General features: G+C 48.9%; 1 protein-coding gene across 3 annotated transcripts in view; it reads left to right on the top strand.

Annotated features, from left to right (window-relative positions):
• The first annotated feature begins 1,323 nt into the window (after positions 1 to 1,323).
• Positions 1,324 to 20,584, top strand: part of DOCK8 (dedicator of cytokinesis 8) — a 165,521-nt gene continuing 146,260 nt past the window's right edge. The window contains exon 1 of one of the 3 annotated variants that reach the window (XM_058657399.1): positions 1,324 to 1,517. In XM_058657399.1, the coding sequence (XP_058513382.1) occupies positions 1,359 to 1,517 (159 nt within the window). In that variant the 5' untranslated portion in view covers positions 1,324 to 1,358. Of the gene's footprint in view, positions 1,518 to 9,476; positions 9,551 to 20,584 lie in introns of those variants that run through there. The other 2 variants (XM_058657401.1, XM_058657403.1) reach the window with 2 other exon arrangements.

Raw genomic sequence — 20,584 nt, 5'->3', positions numbered from 1 at the left:
TTAAAGGCATTGCGCCTGGGGCGGGGCACTAAGTTACCTAACCAGACCTGCAGTTGCTCCACTAACCTGCTGTATCCCCAGATACAAGAACAATAGTGGGCGGGCTTGGCAGCGTGGCCTATGTGGCTAAGGTCCTCGCCTTAATCCCATAGGGCCGCTGGTTCTAATCCCGGCAGGCGTTTGCAGCCGAAACAGCTCAGTCCTGCTCGTAAAGGTGAATCGTATACATCATTTTACATTTTCTTTCTGGAGAGCCACATCGTCCAAAGTGAAAAAGCAAACGGGTGAAATCACTTTTAGTAACATAGGTTTTTCTTTTACTCAAAGTATTCCGAAGTATTTTAACGTGCAATCCACATAAGATCGTGTATGCGACATTGCTCGTGATCTTTCTCTGTGCTATCTCGAAAAAACAGTGTACATTCGCACATCCAGCCCTCTCCGATGATATTCCCATCATCTCCAGCACTACATAGCCGCTTGGGGTTAGTGCCACAGCAAGAGAGTAGCTTTGAGTCCGAAACACACTGCTTCGGTATTTTTTTCAAGACCAAGTTGACAAAGAAAGCTCTCCAGTACCATGAGGCTTTGCAGCAACCCAACATGAAAGAAAACAGCTTTTTTCTATGATGGTCACTGAAGGGACTTTTCTGTCTTGAATTGGGGTTGGGCTTTTTGGAAGAACTGTCAGCCTGAAAGTGAGACAGGGATGCGCAATTCTTGAGTTATAGTAATGTTGAATGTCGTGTTTCCCCAGAAAAGAAAAACAAAACAAAACAAAAAAACCACATTTCTTCCAGGGTGGGGGAAAAAAGATTTTACTTTTCTTGGATGGATCCGTTTTACTTTTCCAAGGCGTTCTAGCAAAGGTGATGAGCATATCTCTGTCAAAAGGTTAATTTGTATCCTCCGAGATTTGGTCAGTTTTGAAACTCCGCTCTCTGCCAGGAACAGTGTCAACCTTCCCCCAAAGCCTGGCCTAAAGAATGCCAGGGTTGGCTTCCCGACCTCGCCAACTTTGCGCGGCTGGCGGAAGGCGCGGGCTCCCTCCCCCCGCCCTGTTTGCCGCTTCCCTGGCCTCTCCGGGCAGATGGAGTTTCCGGCCTGCTCTCCGTGGTCGCGTCGGGTCAGCCGGTCGTTCTCCCTGCCCGAGATCGGAGCCACGGGAAAAGCGCATCGTCAGCCGCAGGATCCGGAGGGCAGCTGCGCGCTGTCCACACCCTCCCCGCCCGCCGCTGCAAGCGTGCCAGGCTGGCCGGTGTCTGGGCCGAGCGCTGCAGCCCGGAGCGTGAGCCCTCCCCCGGGGTGGTTTCAGTGCAGAAGGTGGAAATGCGGAAGTTTCCAGCTTTAACTGACAGATGAGGCTGGCGCCCTCTTCGGCATGCTCTGCAGAGGCTCTGCAGCGCGCCGGGCGCCAGCTCTCCGCACCCCGCGACCCTAGAGGGCACCGAGCCGCCGGCCGCCATGGCCACGCTGCCGAGCGCAGAGCGCCGCGCCTTTGCGCTCAAGATCAACAGGTAAGCCGCGCCCGGCTGGCAGAGCGCCGCGCCCGGGCTCTATAGCTGCGCACTCCCTGCGAGTCCGCGGCAGGGCGCACCTGAGCTCCGAAGGGCACCAGGGGCTCCAAGGCTGCGGCGGTGGAGCCCTGCAGCCGGCAACGACCCGCGCTCCCGGCTCAGCAAACCACCATCCGCACCTCGCCCTCGCAGACCTCGGAACTCTGACAGGTGGCCTGGGGGATTCGAGGCGAGCATCCTCAAGCGGGTTCTCAGACTGCTTTTCCCCCTCGGGAAGCCCAGAAGGGAAAGAAGAAAGAGGCTACAGTCAGAATTTGACTTTGAGGCAGCCGCTTCAAGGCTTCTGTTGTCCAAAGCAAGATTCTTTTCCCCGTCTTGGTTTATTATTCCAGGGGAAAAAAAAAAGTTTGGCTCCTGTGACATTGGTATTTTTAATTCCTGAGCCAGGAGAGCTGTGAAGTGGAAAAAAGCAATTTTTAAAATTGTGCTCCGTTTCAGTCGACAAGCAGAAATGCCTGCGGCTGGCATTTTGGATTTAGAGTCCCCTGGCAAGTAGCTAAGATCTCAGGGGTCCCCACTCAGCATCATTTCACAACCGGAATCGCAGACTGGATGGAGGCACTGGTTTACTGCTCAGGTTCCCAGGACAGGTGCTTCAGCTGTCATTTTCCTTCCACTGAAACTGCTGGCAAGGATTGGGGAGCATTTTGGTTTTGCTGGGAGAAGTCCAAACCATTTAGTTAAAAGGTAACGTGACGTTCAGGCCGAAGGGTCAGCCCCGCTAGGTTCTCTGTTAGTTGGGCAAGGCTCGTTGCACCTGCTTGGGGCTGCTGGTGACAACAAGTTTGAGCTGTGAGGAGTTAGCGTCCAGGGCCTGCGAAGGGGGTCCCAGATCCAAGTTCTTACTTTCACTTGCTGTGTAGCTGCTAGCAAACCACCTCGCTGGCCTGACCCATCTCTTCATCTGCAACGTGAGTTTAATTATTGCTGTGTCTTGTATGTTCACGTTGAAGGCCTAAAGGCAACAGTGCAAGAGCCACAAAGTGTGTCAGGGGATTTCTTTTTCTTTCTTGAGTTTCATGGTGGAGGGGGAACTTGGCGTGGGGGAACATGGGGTGTATCAGGCAGAAGGTACTGGCAGGTTTGCCGCCTGTCATGGCCACTTCTCTATACTGTGGATTTGGGGTCAGGATGTGGGAGTGCAAAGGATGCTAGGGACTGCGGGCTTGGGTGGGGCTGAGCTGTGTGAACAAGCAGTAACTGGACTCAGCCTCACCGCACAGGCAGTCTTGCAAGAAAGTGTGGGATTGTTGTAGCTTGGAGTGGAGCATGAAAGCCCCAGGTGGAATCAGTTGTACTAGCAGGCTGGCCCTGCTAGCTGTGTGATGGTGGACGTGCGGCTTAACTTCTCTAAACCTCTGGTTTCATTATATGTCACATGTGTCTCATGTCTGTTTAGAGGGTTAAGTGAAATGACAGCTAGGAAATGCTGCCAGTCCCTGGCTCAGAATCGAATGGTCAAGACATGGTAGCTGGGCCCGGCGGCGTGGCCTAGCGGCTAAAGTCCTCGCCTTGAAAGCCCCGGGATCCCATATGGGTGCCGGTTCTAATCCTGGCAGCTCCACTTCCCCATCCAGCTCCCTGCTTGTGGCCTGGGAAAGCAGTCGAGGACGGCCCAATGCACTGGGACCCTGCGCCCGCGTGGGAGACCCGGAAGAGGTTCCAGGTTCCCGGCATCAGATCGGCGGGCACCGGCCGTTGTGGCTCACTTGGGGAGTGAATCATCGGACGGAAGATCTTCCTCTCTGTATATTTGACTTTGTAATTAAATAAATAATTAAAAAAAAAAAAGACATGGTAGCTGTCATGGTCAGCCCTGTCTTCTTCCCATCAGCACTGCCTTGGTGACACTGTTGTCAGAGAGCTGATGACACCAGTGTCTCTTTCGGTTTAGCGATGCCAGTGGCTGGTGGAGCCAGAGTTCTCCGTTCTGTTCCTGTGCTGGGATTCTGCCCCAGACACACTCTGTGGAATAGAATGTGTGACGGAACATGACCAAGAAGGACCCGTATGTTCAGTGTGTTATATAATGTTCCCTGTGGTGAATATAGATGGTTTCTCTCTTTCTTTCTCGCTTTCTCTCTCTCTTTCTTTCATTTATTTACTTGCAAAGTGAGAGTTACAGAGAGAGAGAGAGAAAACCTCCTTCCACTGGTTCACTCCCCAAATGAAGGCAACAGCCTGAGCTGCGCCAGTCCGAAGCAGGGAGCCAGGAGCTTCTTCCAGATCTCCTATGCGGGTGCAGGGGCCCAAAGACCTGGACTATCCCCCTCTGGTTTCCCAGGCTGTGAGCAGGCAGCTGGATCAGAAAATGCAGCAGCTGGAACACCAACAGGTGCCTCTAGGCTATTTCTGTCTCAGATTTTTGTTTTCCTTTTACAAGTATTGCATTTTTGGGAGGAAGAGTTGCGTTTAGAAGAGCGGATTCATGCACACGTGTTAGCATTAGAACCTATCACTGTGTTATTACTTAAATAAGTGGTATCATCAAACCCTCACACACACACAAAAAAACCCTGTGAAAATCAAAGCAAGAGGAAAATAAAGCTTGGGGACATCTTTGCACAGGGCCAGGTTAACTTGTTCAAGTGTTGCAGCCAGCAGTGGCTGAGCTGGGACTGTAAACTGTTCCCTGACCCGGGCCTCTGCTGGTGTAATCCATGGAATTTAAGAATTTCCTTTAAGAGAAACCAGTTCTGACTTTCTTAAGTCATCATCCCAGTGGAAACACTGGCAGAATGGTCCTGCCGCTGATCGGTGTGTAAGACACAAACAAGTAAATGATGTGTTTTGCCATTTTTTCGGGTGAAAAAATTTTTTCCCATTGCAGGCCTACTCCTTAGTTTTTTTTTAAATTACTTAGTAATTTTATTTAGATCAAATTTTAAGAGTCAGATAGTACTGAAATACAATCATCAGTACATTCAGCAGGTATTCATTTTTTTTTCATGTTTCTAATGAGAATAACACAGCCATTCCCTTAAAATATTTGTAACGGTGTGTGTCCTATTATAAAATTCTCAGAACTGGTATCTAAAACTGTACTCGCAAAGATCTCTTTCCGCATTCACCTCAAGGAGGAGTGAGTCTATCTTTCAAGCCAGGAAGACGATCCCCCACTGTTCGTACATTCTGTGGTTTTCTGCAAGAAGCATTGGCCACTCCAGGAGCAGGGCGGTGGCCAGGGGGCGGGGCTGCCACCCACCGACCTCCAAGTCGCCCCTGTTTCTCTCCCGCGCTTGTAACATCTCAAGTCTCTGTGTTGGAATTCATCAGGTCCAGCTTGTTTTGATCACCAGGCTTCCTTGTGTAACTTGTTACTGTCCAGCCTTTCGCTGGAATCCGAAAGCTTGGGAAGGTAGGAGGCAGCGATCCTGGTTGTTTCTGAACTGGAAAAGTGAAATGTAATGTTCGCTTTCCCATGGCTGATTTCTCACGTGCAAAGAAACGATTGGGTCTTGATCGGGCACTTCCTAGTAGGGTTTGGGAACTCAGGCAGTTGCACTTCGGGTCCTGTTAATTACCTTCCTTTCTTCTTTTTTTCTTCCCTTCCCTTCCCCTCCCTTTCCTTACCCTCCCCTCCCCTCCCTCCCCTCCCCTCCCCTCCCTCCCCTCCCTCCCCTCCCTCCCCTCCCCTCCCCTCCCTCCCCTCCCTCCCCTCCCCTCCCTCCCTCCCCTCCCTCCCCTCCCCTCCCTCCCTCCCCTCCCCTCCCTCCCCTCCCTCCACTCCCTCCCCTCCCTCCCCTCCCTCCCCTCCCTCCCCTCCCCTCCCTCCCTCCCCTCCCCTCCCTCCCCTCCCTCTCTTCGTTTCTTTCTTTCCTCATTAAACAAACTCTTGGTTTCTTTTCGACACAAAACAGATACTTGTCTGGACCAAATATCAAAGAACGCACCTTGGATAAAGGGAACAAAAGTATAGAATGGAGGAAAAGGCATTGGTATGCAATGTTTTGAGTCGCAGCTGCTCCACCTCCTATCCAGCTCCCTGTTAATGTGCGTAGGAAAACAGCAGAAGTCCAGGTCCCAAGTCCTTGGACCCCGGTATCCATGCTGAGGACCCGGAAGAAGCTCTGGGCTTCTGGTTTTGTACTGGCTCAGCCCCAACTAGTCCCCGTGGCCTTTGAGGTGTGAACCAGCAAATGCAAGCTTTCCTCTCTTTGTCTCTCTTTTTCTCCCTATAACTCAACCTTAAGAATAAATGAAGAAGAAAAAAAAAATGAGAAGAGAATAAAGTTACTTAGAGATTGCATTCAGGAGCATGCCCGGTAATTTGGGGTTTGAGGATCAGAACAGAATGAGATAAAGACATTTGCTGAGACGTGTTGCTGATTCTGTCAGAGAAGAGAACACACAGGTTGGAACCGTGTTCTTTTTCGCATAGAATTGTGTTCTTCTAGATTCTTGGAAACCTCTCTATTTGAACTGAATGTACCCTGTGATACTCTGAGGAGCCCTTCCAGAACATATGCATTCTGACAAGGTGGAATTTTATTCAATTGAAGTTCTCTGAGCTCCAGCAGCTCACTTATCTTTGAGAAGCTAGTGTTTACTTGCTCATGGGTCTTTGGAAAGAAAGCGTAATAACACCACGTGACTATCTGGGGACAGAAACAGAACTCAGGGAACCAGGACTCGTGTCTTAATTCCAGTGCAGAGCCCCTGACAGAATGAGAGGGTGTTAAAAACGCCTAGTGGCACATGTTTTTGCATTCCACATCAGACTGGGTTCAATTCTTGACTCTGGCTCCTGACTCTAGTTTGCCACCGGTGTAGACCCTGGGTGACAGCACTCAGAGCTCAGGCAGAGCTTAGCCACCCACGTGAGAGGTCTGGAGTGAGTTCCCAGACCTGGGAACTCTGAACACTGGAAGAATGAACTTTGAATGAAAGATGCTCTCTCTCTCTCTCTCTCTGCCTTTCAGATAAATAAATACGTTAAAAACTTAGGATCTGGGCCCGGCGGCGTGCAAGGCCAGGATTTTCGCCACTAGGCTGCAGCGCCGGGCTCCCCAATCCCTTTTCTTAAATGTCTCGAACCTCTTCCTGTTTAGCTTTTGTCCCAACTAGCTCACGTCATTCTTTAGGGATGTTTGCCTCATATGCAGTGGAAGATGGCAATAGCCCCTCTGGTTTTCACTGTCTGCCCCTGTTGCTGGAAGAGGAAACACTAGAGATTGTCAGGTTCTTCTGACAAGTGGTTTCTTTCTTGATCCTGCTGTAAACTGTAGTTGTTATATCTTGAACTGAGCTTTTTAACTCTGCTTGACTTACACAAACCTTCCTTTGAGGGTATGATCCCAGGGGCCAATAGAAAACCAGAATCTCTTTCTAATGAAAAGTGAGACTCTTTGTTTGTGTTCCACATGGATGAGAGAGTAGAGAATGTGCTGTTTCTTGTCCTCTGGGACTGATTTGTAGGGCTGATTTCACATAGTAGGACCACTGTTCCTAGGAACCTCGAAATGCCTCCTAACTTCTAGCGTTCTTCTTTTCCTTTTTTTTTTTATGATTTATTTATTTATTTATTTATTTATTACAAAGTCAGATATACAGAGAGGAGAGATAGAGAGGAAGATCTTCTGTCCGATGATTCACTCTCTAAGTGAGCGCAACGGGTCGGTGCTGTGCCCATCTGGAGCCAGGAGCCAGGTACCTCCTCCAGGTCTCCCAAGCGGGTGTAGGATCCCAAAGCATTGGGCCATCCTCGATTGCTGTTCCCAGGCCACACAAAAGCAAGATGGGAAGTGGAGCTGCCGGAAATAGAACCAGCACGCATAAGAGATTTTGGCACGTTCATGGCGAGGACCTTAACCATTACGCTATCATGCCAGGCCCTGCAGTCAGTTTTAAACACGGTTTCACGTAAGTCTGAGGGCAAAGAGGAGTTCGAAAGTGATTTCAGGAAGACTACGTTAGAGTCAATTGGATGGCATTCCTGGTGTGAGATGATTAACAACTTGCAAGTTGTTGAGATGTGTACATTCTGGGCATGTTCCCCCAACCTTCCCAACATTATGGGCCCCTTACTTATTGCCTGGGACTGATGGAAGTATTTCAAAAATACGGATGTTTCTGTTTCGGACGGCTGCGCTCAAGATTTGACATTTGACCTATGTCCTTGAGTTGATAACTTGCTTTTTTTTTTTTTTTTAGTACAGATGGCTTCATTCATTTTTAGTGCTTATTTTTTTTTTTTTTTAAGATTTTATTATTATTGGAAAGCCGGATATACAGAGAGGAGGAGAGACAGAGAGGAAGATCTTCCGTCCGATGTTTCACTCCCCAAGTGACCGCAACGGGCCGGTGCACCAATCCGATGCTGGGAACCAGGAACCTCTTCCGGGTCTCCCACGCGGGTGCAGGGTCCCAAAGCTTTGGGCCGCCTCTCCTGCTTTCCCAGGCTACAAGCAGTGAGCTGGATGGGAAGTGGGGCTGCCGGGATTAGAACCGGCGCCCATATGGGATCCCGGGGCTTTCAAGGCGAGGACTTTAGCTGCTAGGCCACACCGCCGGGCCCAGTGCTTATTTTTAAAATTGATTTTCATCTCCTTGAAAGGCAGCCACTTTATCATACACAGAGAGGTAAAAAGAGGTCTTCCATCTGTTGGTTCACTCCCAAGATGTTGTGAAACAGGGCTGTGCCAAACCAAAGCCAGGAGGAACCAGGAATTCTATCTGGGTCTCCCGTGTGGATGGCAGGGGCCCAAGCATTTGAGCCTAATTGCCATCTCCCAGGGTGCCCATCAGCAGGAACTTGTACTGCAAGCAGAATAACTGGATTCAGATGGGCAGTCTGATGGGATACAACCCGTGCAAGTGGGACCACAACATGCTATACCACGAACTCCCCTTCCAAATAGAGCATTCTGGAAGTACCGACTAAAGGTTTGTCCCACGGTCTGAAAACTTGATTAGGATATAGGTGCATTAGCGAAGGAGGGAGTGGTGTGTGTTCTCAGTCTGCATGTAACTCTTTTGGCTTTCCTAAGACTGAATGGTTGAACTTGACTGGTTGGACTTAGGGAGGCATTGTCCTTTATAGCATCATATCTCAAACCAGAGAAACTGGGATGAATAGCTACGGATGGGAAACAAATGTCTTTCCATCAATCTCTGCCTCACTTTGTTGCCATCCAGGGCCATAGCCAGCACCCAGCAAGCAACTGCTTTGGTGCGACTGGTTGTCTGTACTCACCTCTTCTGTGTAAAGGAAGCATTTGAGAGAAGCTGGGCTTTCAGGAGGAAGTGACCTCTGGGCTCTATGATCCACTAGGGCGGCGCTCTGGACTTCCGCAAAGTTGCTATTCACCGTACAGGTAATTTGCGTTCTAACAACTGTTTGCTTTGCCTTATGTGAGAAGAAAAAAATAGACAAGTTCAAAGTCCTCTGTGCAGGCGTCCTTTATTCTGCTGCTTAAGCAGGTGCTATTGCAAGAGAACTTTCTCCAGAAAACAGTTTTCCGTGGGGTCAACACTGGTGTGGCCTCCGTGTTGCTGGTGTAGTGGGTCGGCTTCTGCCTCTCCTGTCTGATTCTTTGTTTTCAAAGCACTACCTGGGGTCACAGGATCCCTTATAGAAGAGGTGTCTAAGTTCCCTGTTACATTCTCTGCCCAGCAATTCGATTCAAATACACAAGATTGCTCCTGATTGCTAGGCATTACAGCAGGTTAAAACACAACAAAAAACAAAACAGTCCGTGCCCTTAGCGTGAGCGCTGGAGGGACATGACTATACAGGTTACAGATGTAGATAGGCAGCCGCGGTCGGGTGACTGGCTGGAGGTTAAAGGCAGGAAGCAAGAGGAAACAGAGGCTAGTAAACCTGCGGTAGGGACACGGAGGAGGCAAGGCTTGCACCGCAGGCCAAGGACAGGGCGGTGAGGGACCGGAGAGACTGAGCTGCTGGGAAGGAGAACCCGCAGTGTGCAGGAGGGCCTAGAGAGGGTTCCAGGGGAGGATGCCATCATTACAAGGTAAGGCGCTGCGATCTGGACTTAGGGTGGGAAACAGGGGTGCCAGGAAGTGGCCTCCGGTGCCTGGGTTTCAGGGGAAACCACTGGCTACTCGGCTGTCTGCTGCTGCTGTGCCTGGCCCTGTTGAGACGCTGAGAATCAGGCAAGGTTCTTGTCGTAAAAGAATTATTATTCCAGGAGGGAGACAGTGAAGAAATGCATCAATAAACACTCGAGGAAGCAGTAGATAAAGCAAATGCCGTGTGCAGTGTGGAGGGGGCGTTGCGTAGATCGATCAAGGAAACTACCTGGACCGAGAGCCTGCGGGCAAGACGAGACAGGGCAGTGAACGAGCAAGTGGCTGAGGCGGGAGAGGGGACCTGGCAGGCTGGGGAGGGTGGGGGGAAGCAGAGGCTCCTGTCACAGTGCTCGAGCAGGAAAGAGTAGTCAAAGGAAGAAGTTGGAAAAGACCCCGTCTCACAAAGGCACCACAAGCAAGACGAAAGATTGAAACATTATTCCGATGCAAAGTGGAGGTTTGGGGAGCTGGAATTGAGTTGTGTTTTAAAGATTCATTTGTTCAGGGAAACAAGGAGAGGAAGCGAAGGTCCCAGCTGTGAGGTAGCAAGCTGTGTGGTGGCAAGATGAGAAACCTGAGTCAGGGGAGAGAGAGAGAGGAAGAGGGAGAGAGAACGAGAGAACACAGGATCCATTCTGGAACAAGGGTTGTCAGATTAAACGTGGAATGGTGATGATCAGCTAGAGATCAGGACCCCTCCATGGTGGGAGGAGTGAGTGAATACTGATGCTTTTAACACAGAGGGAGAGAGAAAAAAATGAGGCAATACAGGCGTCTAGGGAGAATCAAGAGGTTAACCGGGGACATTTGAGATCTAGATGGCGATCGACATTCGCATAGCGTGCATCTTACTGGCAGAGATCAAAGCTGACTGTTTCAATTGGCAAGCTATTATCACAGAGAGTAGATCTCACATTCAGAATGAGAAGGGAATATCGCAACAGCTAAGTGAAGAGCCGCAAAGTTACGTGTGGAACACGGGATGGTTGTTGCTGAAAAATAAACGTGCCCGTTGTCATGTCTCTGCCGGTAGGTGGAAAGGTCAGAGGACACATGCCAAGAGGTCACAGGTGTTACCCCTGCAACAAAGGGTTGCTTGTGATTTTGTGGGATGTGCATGTGTGCGTGTGTGTTTTCCTAGTTGTCTTGCAAGAGTCCTTTTGTCATTAGGAAAAGCGACAGTGATAGAAACAATAATGTCAAGGTCTCCGTTCTTGGAAAAATGGGATAAATTATGAAATTATGAAAAAAAAAATGAAGTATCTAAGTTCATTCTGCTAAGGTGATTCTGTGCCTCCTGTGTAAAGCCTTTGTTTAACAGGATCCAGTATACTGTACTTTTTACAAATATTTACACATGCTTGCTTCGCCTCTCGGGGCAGGCTTGCACTCGTCGCTTTGCGGAAGGCAGCGTGGCCTCCTGGAAGAGGAGTTGTAAGAGCCAGCCTGGGCAAGGCCGGCTGTCATTGCCCTGTTCTTGGCGATCAGCACCTGTCACCCTGTGCCTTGGACAGGCGACAGGCATGGCTGCCCGCTGAAGGCCTTTCTTTTTCCAAACTTCTATTACCTGGGGGCAGCTTGGGATTACAGCATGGCCTAGCCCACCCTGACTACTAGCGCATAAAATAGAGCCTGATCTTTCTATAGAGCAGTTTGAGCTGTAGGCTTGGGATTTGTAGAATGAGGTTAAAAGACATTAGCCAGAACGTGGAGGAGGTAGTGAAAATGGGAACTTAGGAATGGGCACATTTTGTGAGGGAAGCAGTATGGTGGAAAGAGAAAACGGATGACTAGCAACAGTCACAGGAATGTAAGAGGGAGGAGCTATAAAGAGAGGAGAAAGTACTTATTTAAGATATGGCAGCTGTGTCCGGTGCTGTAGCCTAGTGGCTAAAGTTCTCGCCTTGCATGCATCAGGATCCCATATGGGCGCCGGTTTGGATCCCAGCAGCCCCGCTTCCCATCCAACACCCTGCTTGTGGCCTGGGAAAGCAGTCAAGGACGGCCCAAAGCCTTGGGACTCTGCACTCACATGGGAGACCCAGAAGAAGCTCTGGGCTCCTGGCTTCAGGGGCACATGGTCCTGCTGACAGCTTGATTCCATACTTCTCAACTTCCAGATATGTTAGAGAATAAAGTTGTGTTTTAGGCCACCTAGCGTGTGATCATTTGTTGTAGCATCCCAAGGATACTACCACATCATCTAAGATGTATTTATTTTTTAAAAACAATTCTTTAACTGTTTTGCATGATTTTAGTCTTTGCTAATTTGGGTTGGGCTCTGGTGGGTTGTTCCGGTCTTTCTGGGGTCAGTCCCATGGCTACGTTACCTGATGACTCAAGTGAAGCGTGATGTGTACGGTGGCCTTGTGGGGCCAAGGCTGGAGTGCTTCCTGTGGGCTGGCCTGCTGCTCCGGCCATGAGCTGTGTTCCCTTGTACATCCTGCTAGGAGGATGAAAGCAGAAGGTGCAAGGCTTCTTGAGGCTTGAGTCTAGAACTCTACAAGGTAGTTCCCACTAGAATCCCTGATAAAAACACACTCAAAAGCCACCCTACTTCAAGCGGTAGGAAAACAGACTCAATCTCTTAATGGGAGAAGCGGCAAAAATATGTGACTACTAAAAATGTATATATATATTTTTTTGCTGTGAGAGGAAGAAAAAGAGAGAAGGAACTCCTGTTTCCACTTCTCCAGAAGCAGCAACATCTGGCACCAAAGCTGGGAGCTGGCAGTTCAACCCACGTGTTCCAGCGTGGGATGTAGGTATCTTAATTGATAGGCTAAACACCATTCCTGTTTGGCCATTATAACCTGCCTCGGCGTAAGCGGTAGATCCTGCTCCCTGTTCCCATCACAGTTCCTCTTTTACTAGCTGAGAAACCGAGGACACATTAAACTGCATCTCTCAGAATTCCCAAGTGAGTCACACTTGCTCAAAGCTTGGCCCACGGAGGCGACACCTCCCGTGTGTCTGGGAGAGCTAAACGCAGCTCTGCCTAGAGGCAGGTGAATCAAGTGAACAGCTTCTCGAATTGCTCTTAAATCCCCATAATTACATGGTTGGAGCTGATTGCGGAGCTGTCTGGTTTACAGATGTAGCAGCCGTCTGTCTCAGAGAGGAGGGGCCTGAAAGTTGCCATGTGTCGCTCAAAGGACCAGGACATGGGGCAAAAATGATTGACCACGAAAGGGATCAAAGAGAACTTGACCTCCAAAGTTAGCACGTGAGCTCAGAGATGTAATGTGACTGCAGAGCAGTGCCCATGCTGGGATAGGAACAATTCAAAGCGAGTTGAAGAAGCTAATTGGATGTGGACCCAGATGGACATGTTGGGAAGGTGTGTGCTATAGGCAGTATCAGATCACCCGTACCAGTTAGCATTGTTTGCAGACACAGAAACTTACAGGCCACGCAGGGGCTTGAAATCTTTCTTTTTAAGAAAGATTTATTTATTTTTATTGGAAAGATATACAGAGAGTAGGAGAGACAGAGGGGAAAATCTTCTGTCCGCTGATTTACTCTCCAAGTGGCCACAATGGCTGGAGCTGAGCCGGTCCGAAGCCAGGAGCCAGGAACTTCTTCAGGGTCTCCCACACGGGTGCAGGGTCCAAAGGCTTTGGGCCGTCCTGGACTGCTTTCCCAGGCCACAAGCAGGGAGCTGGATGGGAAGTGGAGCTGCTGGGATTAGAGCTGGTGCCCATATGGGATCCTGGCGCGTTCAAGGCGAGGACTTTAGCCACTAGGCTACCATGGTGGGTCCTATTTTTTTTCCTTATGCAACAAGAATTCCAGCTGCTAAAAGTCCAGGTCCGAGGTACTCCTGGAAGCCTCAGTTCTACGTGTCTTTCTCCTGTGTGGGGCTTTAACTTCTGCCTTGTATGATGACAGCTGGAACTGGGTTCATGGAGAATTTGTGATCGAACACCCGTTTTTGTCTCCGTGGCACCTCTGCACTACAAATATGTTATAACGAACAATCACCAATTCTCAGCAGGTTAATCCAACAAGCATTTGCTTCATGTTCATATGCCAGGCTGATGCAGGTTAGGTGTCTCCTCTCTCCCTCTTCCTCCATGTATCCCTCCCTCCTCAGATTTATTTATTTAAAAGTCAGAAGGAGAGGCATCATCCATTGGTTCACTTCCCAAATGGTGGCAACAGCCAAGCCTGAACCAGGCTGAAGCCAGGAGCCAGGAACTCCATCCGGGTCTCCGACGTGAGTGGCAGGTGCCATATACTTGTCCCATCTCCTTTGACCATCCCAGGTGCCTTGACAGGGAACCGGTGCAGCAGCCAGGACTCACCCAACACTGTGATTGCTCCACGCTGTCCGCATCGCCTTACAGGGCTGGCACTCCAGGGGACGCTCTTCTAGGCAGTTACTAAGCAGGGAGCAAGGCTGCGTGGCTCACAGGGCTCTACCGCCCAGTGACTTTCCAAGTTACTCTGGGCTCATTCAGACCAAAACCAGGAAGAGGAAAGAGGAAATGGTTGCATGTAAGTCCCCTAGCATAAGGTCTCCTCCTTGGTAGGTACCCAAAAAGAAAAATAGTTAGCATTGACAAAGTCAAATAAATATTAGCGATGGGGAGAGAGTCTCTCCAACAATTCGAAGGAGGATTCTCACACCTTGACTTCAGCCCCACATCCAGCCGGCTGCCTTTCTGGGCCTTTCAAAGAGCCTGTGTCTTTCAAACAAAGATTTCAGAAGAATAGCACTTGTAGCTATACATTGGAGACCCACAAACATTTTTCCAATTATGTTCAGGCACAAAAAATGGCTTTGTTAAAATTTGTTTATTGATTTGATAGAGTTAGAGGAGAGGAAGAGACAGAAAGCGATATATATATATATATTTGTAGTTAATTTATTTCCCAAATGGTTGTAATGGCCAGGCAGGGATAGGCAGAAGCCAGGAGCTAAGAACTGGTCTCATGTAGGTGCAGGGGCCAAAGCACAAAGATCATCTTTCACTGCTCTCCCAGGCCAATAGCAGGCAGCCACATCATAAACGAAGCGGTGGGGGCCTTGAGCTGGTGCCCATATGAGATGCCACTTGCAATAGCAGCTTGACACACTACACCACAACGCTAGCCACTGAACAATGGCTTCCATTTACAACAGCTGTTTTTTTTTTAAAAGATTTATTTACTTTTACTGGAAAGTCAGATTCACAAATAGAAGCAGAGACAAAAAGATATTCCAGCCACTGGTTCACTCACTCCCCAGGTGGCCACAACGGCTGGAGCTAAGCCGATCCGAAGCCAGGAGCCAGGAGCTCTTCCGGGTCTCCCATGCAGGTGCAGGCTCCCAAGGCTTTGGGCTGTCCTCAACCGCTTTTCCAGGCCACAGGCCGGGAACTGGACGGGAAGCGGAGCAGCTGGGATAAGAACCGGCACCTGTATGGGATCCCAATGCGTGCACGGTGAGGATTTTAGCCTCTATGCTATCGCACCGGGCCCATAAAAGCTGTCTATGTTGTGTGAAAAGCAGCTGTGTCGATGAGCAAAAAATTAACACTAAAAAGTATTTCTCATGCTTTAATCTAACATTTGTTATTCTTAGCAGCTTTGTATACAGTCACGTACACATGCATGCATTTTTTAAAAATGGAATTATGTTCATATGCCGTTTTATAACGTTCTTTTTGAGAACTTTTTGACTCATTACATAATTTCATGCTACGTGTCTCATAATTGCATGGCACTCCGTTGTGTAGAGTGTAATTTATCTCACCAGTTTTCTGTTGAGCTCAATTGATTTCCGGTTACTCCCCGTTTGTTTATACCTCTTTCATGATTCCTCAGACACAGAATCACAGGTTTAGAAGTATCGACCAACATGCAGAGCTACCTGGCTGGCCTTTGGATCTGGCATCTGTCTTAAAATGAAGTTCAAAGATCTTTCGGTAATTATGATATCTCTGAACTTTGGCCTGAGACCTTGGGGAAAGTTATTGAAAAGTGGTTTGTAAAGAGGAAAGAAAGAGGAAGAAAGGTAGATCTTTTTCCCCCAGGTGGCTGCCATGGCCAATGCCACAGGCTTGGAACCCCAACTGGGTCCTCTCCGTGGGCCCAAGTGCTTTGGCCACCTTCTGCATTTGCAGGTGGAACAGCAGGGGAGCTGGATTCGAAGTAGAGTGGCTGCAACTTGGACTGGCACCCTTTAGGATGCTGGCATTACAAACTCAAACTACTGTGCCTAACCCTGGCTCCCTGAAAAGATCATTTCCGACAGCAAATCTTTTTGGTGTCCACTTGTCAGACTAGTCTTACAGCAAGAAATCTTTATTCCGGAAGTGTGTCAGGTTCAATGCATTCAAGCAAAGGCATCTGGTGTTAAGTGCATTATTATAAGGATGGCTCATTGGTGGAGCTGAAGAGACCCCGTTGGAGGTGACATTTCTCAGGATAGCATCACTGAAGTGTTAGCAGCTGCCACATTGACCCTCTGCCTTGGACTTAGAGCCCAGGAAGGGCTCACTGCTCTTGCCTCGGCTTTTTTGATCACCTTTCAGACAAAACAGATAATATACTTTGTTCTTATTTTTATCTGATTCAATCATTGATGCCTAAAGACAATTGTGACAACTCTGATGTTGCCTCTAGATTTCCCTCCCCTGTGAGTCCCATCAGCCCGTGGTGTCAGCCAGTTCTAGCTTCTGGTCTCATTCAGATGTGGTCCCCAGGATTTTCCCGGTATCCGTCTTCTCCCTGAAAGCCACCTGCGGCATCAGCCCTCTGCAGACGCACCTGTCAGCGGGCATCCACTCGTGGCTGTCCAATGTGACTGCCTGTAGATGTAGTTGGCACTTCTACTTGGCTCATACCACTACCAAAGCTAAGGTCACCGACCAAGAAAGCAGAACGAACTCTGGAAACCAGGGACTTCCCAGGAACTTAATCATCTTATGGATTCTCTGTGGGCCGCGCTCATTACGCATTCTAGTTGACAAAAGAAGACAAACCTGAATGTATGTTAGCGGAAACAGAGTGCTGTCCGCAACGGACAAGCAAAAGGATGGCACATTCTCCCGAGATGGATGTAACATCCAGTCCTCTCAGGCTTACTTTCCTGACCTCTGAGACCTCACAGGTGGGTGTGGAGGCCAAAGACTGCCGGAAGTATTCCCAGCAGCTTGGGTCAATGCCAAGGAATTGGCAGACTTGACCTTCAGAACTTTAATCTCCAGCCTCTCTCTACTCCGGGCTACATTTAGCCTTTGAATGGGTGTCCTATGGCTTTTCATTATGGCATCTTGACCACTCCTCTGAGTCGCCCTTCATGCTAAACACACGCTTTGTCACAGCAGCCATGTTGGTGGCAGTCTGGGATCCTTGCTTGGATTTCACACACCCAGGAGGCTTGGAAGTCACCCTGAGGTCCTCCTACAGTAGTTATCACATTTTAACAGCTAGCAGGGTTCAAAATGTGAGGGTGGGAGAGCGTGGGGCTGCTGACAGGAAATGGCCAAGGCTCAGTGTTACAGCTTTCAGTTGGGCAAAAAGAAGATAAAAATCATTGCTTTGAAAGAATTCCTTTCTGCATTCCTTAGGGAACATTTTTTCCATGTGAACTAAATGACCGAAAGGGGTGATTGAGACTCAACATGTTTGACATTATCCCTTGAAGGAATGAGACAGTTAAAAGTGATTTCCTCGAAGAAACAAACAAACAAACAAATAAAAAACCAAAACCGTCCCTTTTCAGCCATCTACTTTTGCTCCAGAAAAATATTCCCAGTAGACTTGTCAAAACAGGGCACTTTCAGGGCTGGTATTTGTCCTGGTATGAAGAAGGAGCTTTGAATGCCTGCGTTTCTTATTCAAGTCTCAGCTCTCCTTCTGACCCTAACTGCTTAACTGAAGCAGGCTCAGAGCCAGCAGCGATGGCTCCAGTACGTGGACCCTGGGCAACCCTGTGGGAGACCTGCGTGGAGTTCCTGCCCTCTGCTTTCTCCCACGCCAGCCTTGGCCACTGCAGACACCTCGGGAGCGACATCAGCAGATGCGACCCCCCCCTTTTTTTTTTTCTCTCTTTTTTTCCACTTTCTCCCCAATTCCGTCCCCTCCCCCTCTCTCTTCTCTCTTCCGTTCCTCCGTGTTTCCCTCTGCCTGACTCTCACTCTCTCTTCAACAAAATGAATAAACAGTACCCTGTAACACAACAGGGCAAGATTTTTTCCTTGCTGTGATTCACCCTGTTTTTTTTTTCTTGAAACACCTGTGTTTTAGGAACGCCATGACTAGCAAGCAGGATCAGAAGTGGAGCCATTACTGAGTCCCAGGCAGCCCGACACGGAATGCATTTTTAACTAGCGCTGAGGGGCCCAGAGCCGACCTGTGGTATTGCTTTAAACATATGTCAGAAAGTATAGGGAACCACAAATGACTGAGCCAGTATGTTGGGTCTGTGGGCCCAGCACAATCGTTGCAGGCTGACAGGTTTGGGACTCGGGGGTTTTTCTCTCTCCATCTTTACTGGCTCGCTACCCTCCTCTGCCAGCCCTCTTGACATTTTTCTCTCTCGTGGCTTCTGCTCTCTTCTTTCTTTTCTTCTTCTTTTTTTTTAAAAATCAGATTTGCAGAGAGAAGGAGAGAAGGAGAGAAAGATCTTCCATCTGCTGGGTCACTCCCCAAGTGACCCCAACGACCAGAGCTGAGACGATCTGAAACCAAGAGCCAGGAGCTTCTTCCAGGTCTCCTACGCTGGTGCAGGGTCCCAGGGCTTTGGGCTGTCCTTTACTGCTTTCCTAGGCCACAAACAGGGAGCTGGACGGGAAGTGGAGCAGCTGGGACATGAACTGACATCCATATGGGATCCTGGTGCATGCAAGGTGAGGGCTTTAGCTACCAGGCTGCCGCAGCGGGCTCTACTCTCTTGTTAAACAGTTTCACAGCCCCTGCTTTCAGTGTGTCTGTGTCTCTGCCCAGCACAGCATCGATTTAACAGGGTCAACCTATTGTCCAAGAGCATAAAATTGGTAGGTGATGAAAGAACATTTAAACCGTGCATATGATTTGGCCTCTCCCATGTGTGTAGTGGCTTCCTCCGGAAACTGGTATAAGTTCTTTTTTTGTTTTCAAACAGAGAATATTCCAGAAGTGTGGAAAATAAAGCCTCAGTGTCATTTTCTCACTGAAGGCACAACGTAAGGCTGTTTTTAGGAAAGTGCTTTTCTTGTATGTTTAATATTTGGCAACTGCATAGAAGAGTCGTTTGATAAGGACTACGGTTCCGATAGAAAGATTTGGCAAAATCTGCCAAATCTTAGCAGGTGTACAAGATCAACAAGGGCTCCAAGAGGTGTAGTTCCTTTCCACAGCTGGTTCTTTTTTTTTTTTTTTTTTAAAGATTTATTTATTTTATTACAAAGTCAGATAGAGAGGAGGAGAGACAGAGAGGAAGATCTTCCATCCGATGATTCACTCCCCAAGTGAGCCGCAACGGGCCGGTACGTGCCAATCCGAAGCCGGGAACCTGGAACCTGGAACCTCTTCCGGGTCTCCCACGCAGGTGCAGGGTCCCAAAGCTTTGGGCTGTCCTCGACTGCTTTCCCAGGCCACAAGCAGGGAGCTGGATGGGAAGTGGGGCTGCTGGGATTAGAACCGGCGCCCATATGGGATCCCAGCGCGTTCAAGGCGAGGACTTTAGCCGCTAGGCCATGCCGCCGGGCCCTCCACAGTTGGTTCTAAAGATGTCTGATTACCTTTGAAACCCTCATGAACTCTGAGACCAGAGAGTGACTGGTGTCCACTCTAACTGTTAGTTTACTGGTCAGTGGCTATGCCAGGTGAATGAATACATGCTTTTTGAAGCAAACTGTAATTATTCGGTATATACAGTCCAGTTCATCCCACTCGTGTGAGCAATATTACCTTTTTCTTATAAAAATTCTTCGTTCTTTCCTCATTTCTCTTTGCTAATTCTTAAGTTTTCTAATCTAAAGTGCCTTGGGACACTTGTTACTGGGTGAGGGGCGAAACATTCACTTATGGTGACCCGGGGACCTTGACCTTGCTGTGTGATGGATATATCATTGCTCCCTGGGGAAAGTGGGATGGTGACAGAAGCAGTTGGCTGCTGTCTTCCCCTTGCCTCCCACCAGCTGAGCTCAAGTATGCGTAGCCGCCTGGGATGTTAGGGTGGCTGCCTGGGGAGACAGGTCTCCCCCAATCAGTTTTTGTTTAGTCTCAAAGAAGCCTTAAGTGGATCGGATCTGAATGCCCTGGGTTGTTGAGGCGCTTCTATGGCTTTGCTCAGACCACATCACAATCTCTTAAGTTGTAACAAATTCCTAGCAGAGTCTTATGGACTCTAAGGTTGTAGGAAGAAAAAAGATTTCATGGCAGGCCTATAAAGGAGGTATTCAGGGGGACGGCACAATGGCTCAACTAGTTAATCCTCCTCCTGCATGTCCCAGCTACTCCACTTTCAGTCTAGCTCTCTGTTACCGCCTGGGAAAGCAGCAAAGGATGGCTTAGGTCCTGGCCACTGCAGCCATTTAAGGAACGAAACAGTGGATGGAAGATCTTTCTTTGTCTCTCTCCTTCAAGCTGCCTTTCCAATACAAATAAATAAATCTTCTTTTAAAAAGGAGGTTTCGTGGTCACGGTGCGGTAGCCTAGTGGCTAAAGTCCTCTCTTTGTACACGTCGTGATCCCATTGGGCACCGGCATCCAGCTCCCTGCCTGTGGCCTGGGAAAGCAGTCGAGGACGGCCCAAAGTCTTGGGACCCTGCACCCATGTGGGAAACCCAGATGAAGCTCCAGGCTCCTAGTTTCAGATCAGTGCATATCCAGCCATTGTGGGCACTTGGGAAGTGAGCCAGCTGATGGAAGGTCTTCCTCTGTTTCTCTCCTCTTCTCTGTAAATCTGACTTCCCAATAAAAATAAAATAAATCTTAAAAAAAAAAAAAGAAAAAAAGGAGGTGTCTCCAAAGTTTGCTAAATTAGCCTCACCACAGTACTA

The sequence above is a fragment of the Ochotona princeps genome, chromosome 31, assembly GCF_030435755.1.
Source record: "Ochotona princeps isolate mOchPri1 chromosome 31, mOchPri1.hap1, whole genome shotgun sequence".
Classification (NCBI taxonomy): domain Eukaryota; kingdom Metazoa; phylum Chordata; class Mammalia; order Lagomorpha; family Ochotonidae; genus Ochotona; species Ochotona princeps.
This window is presented reverse-complemented; position numbering and strand designations above follow the sequence as displayed.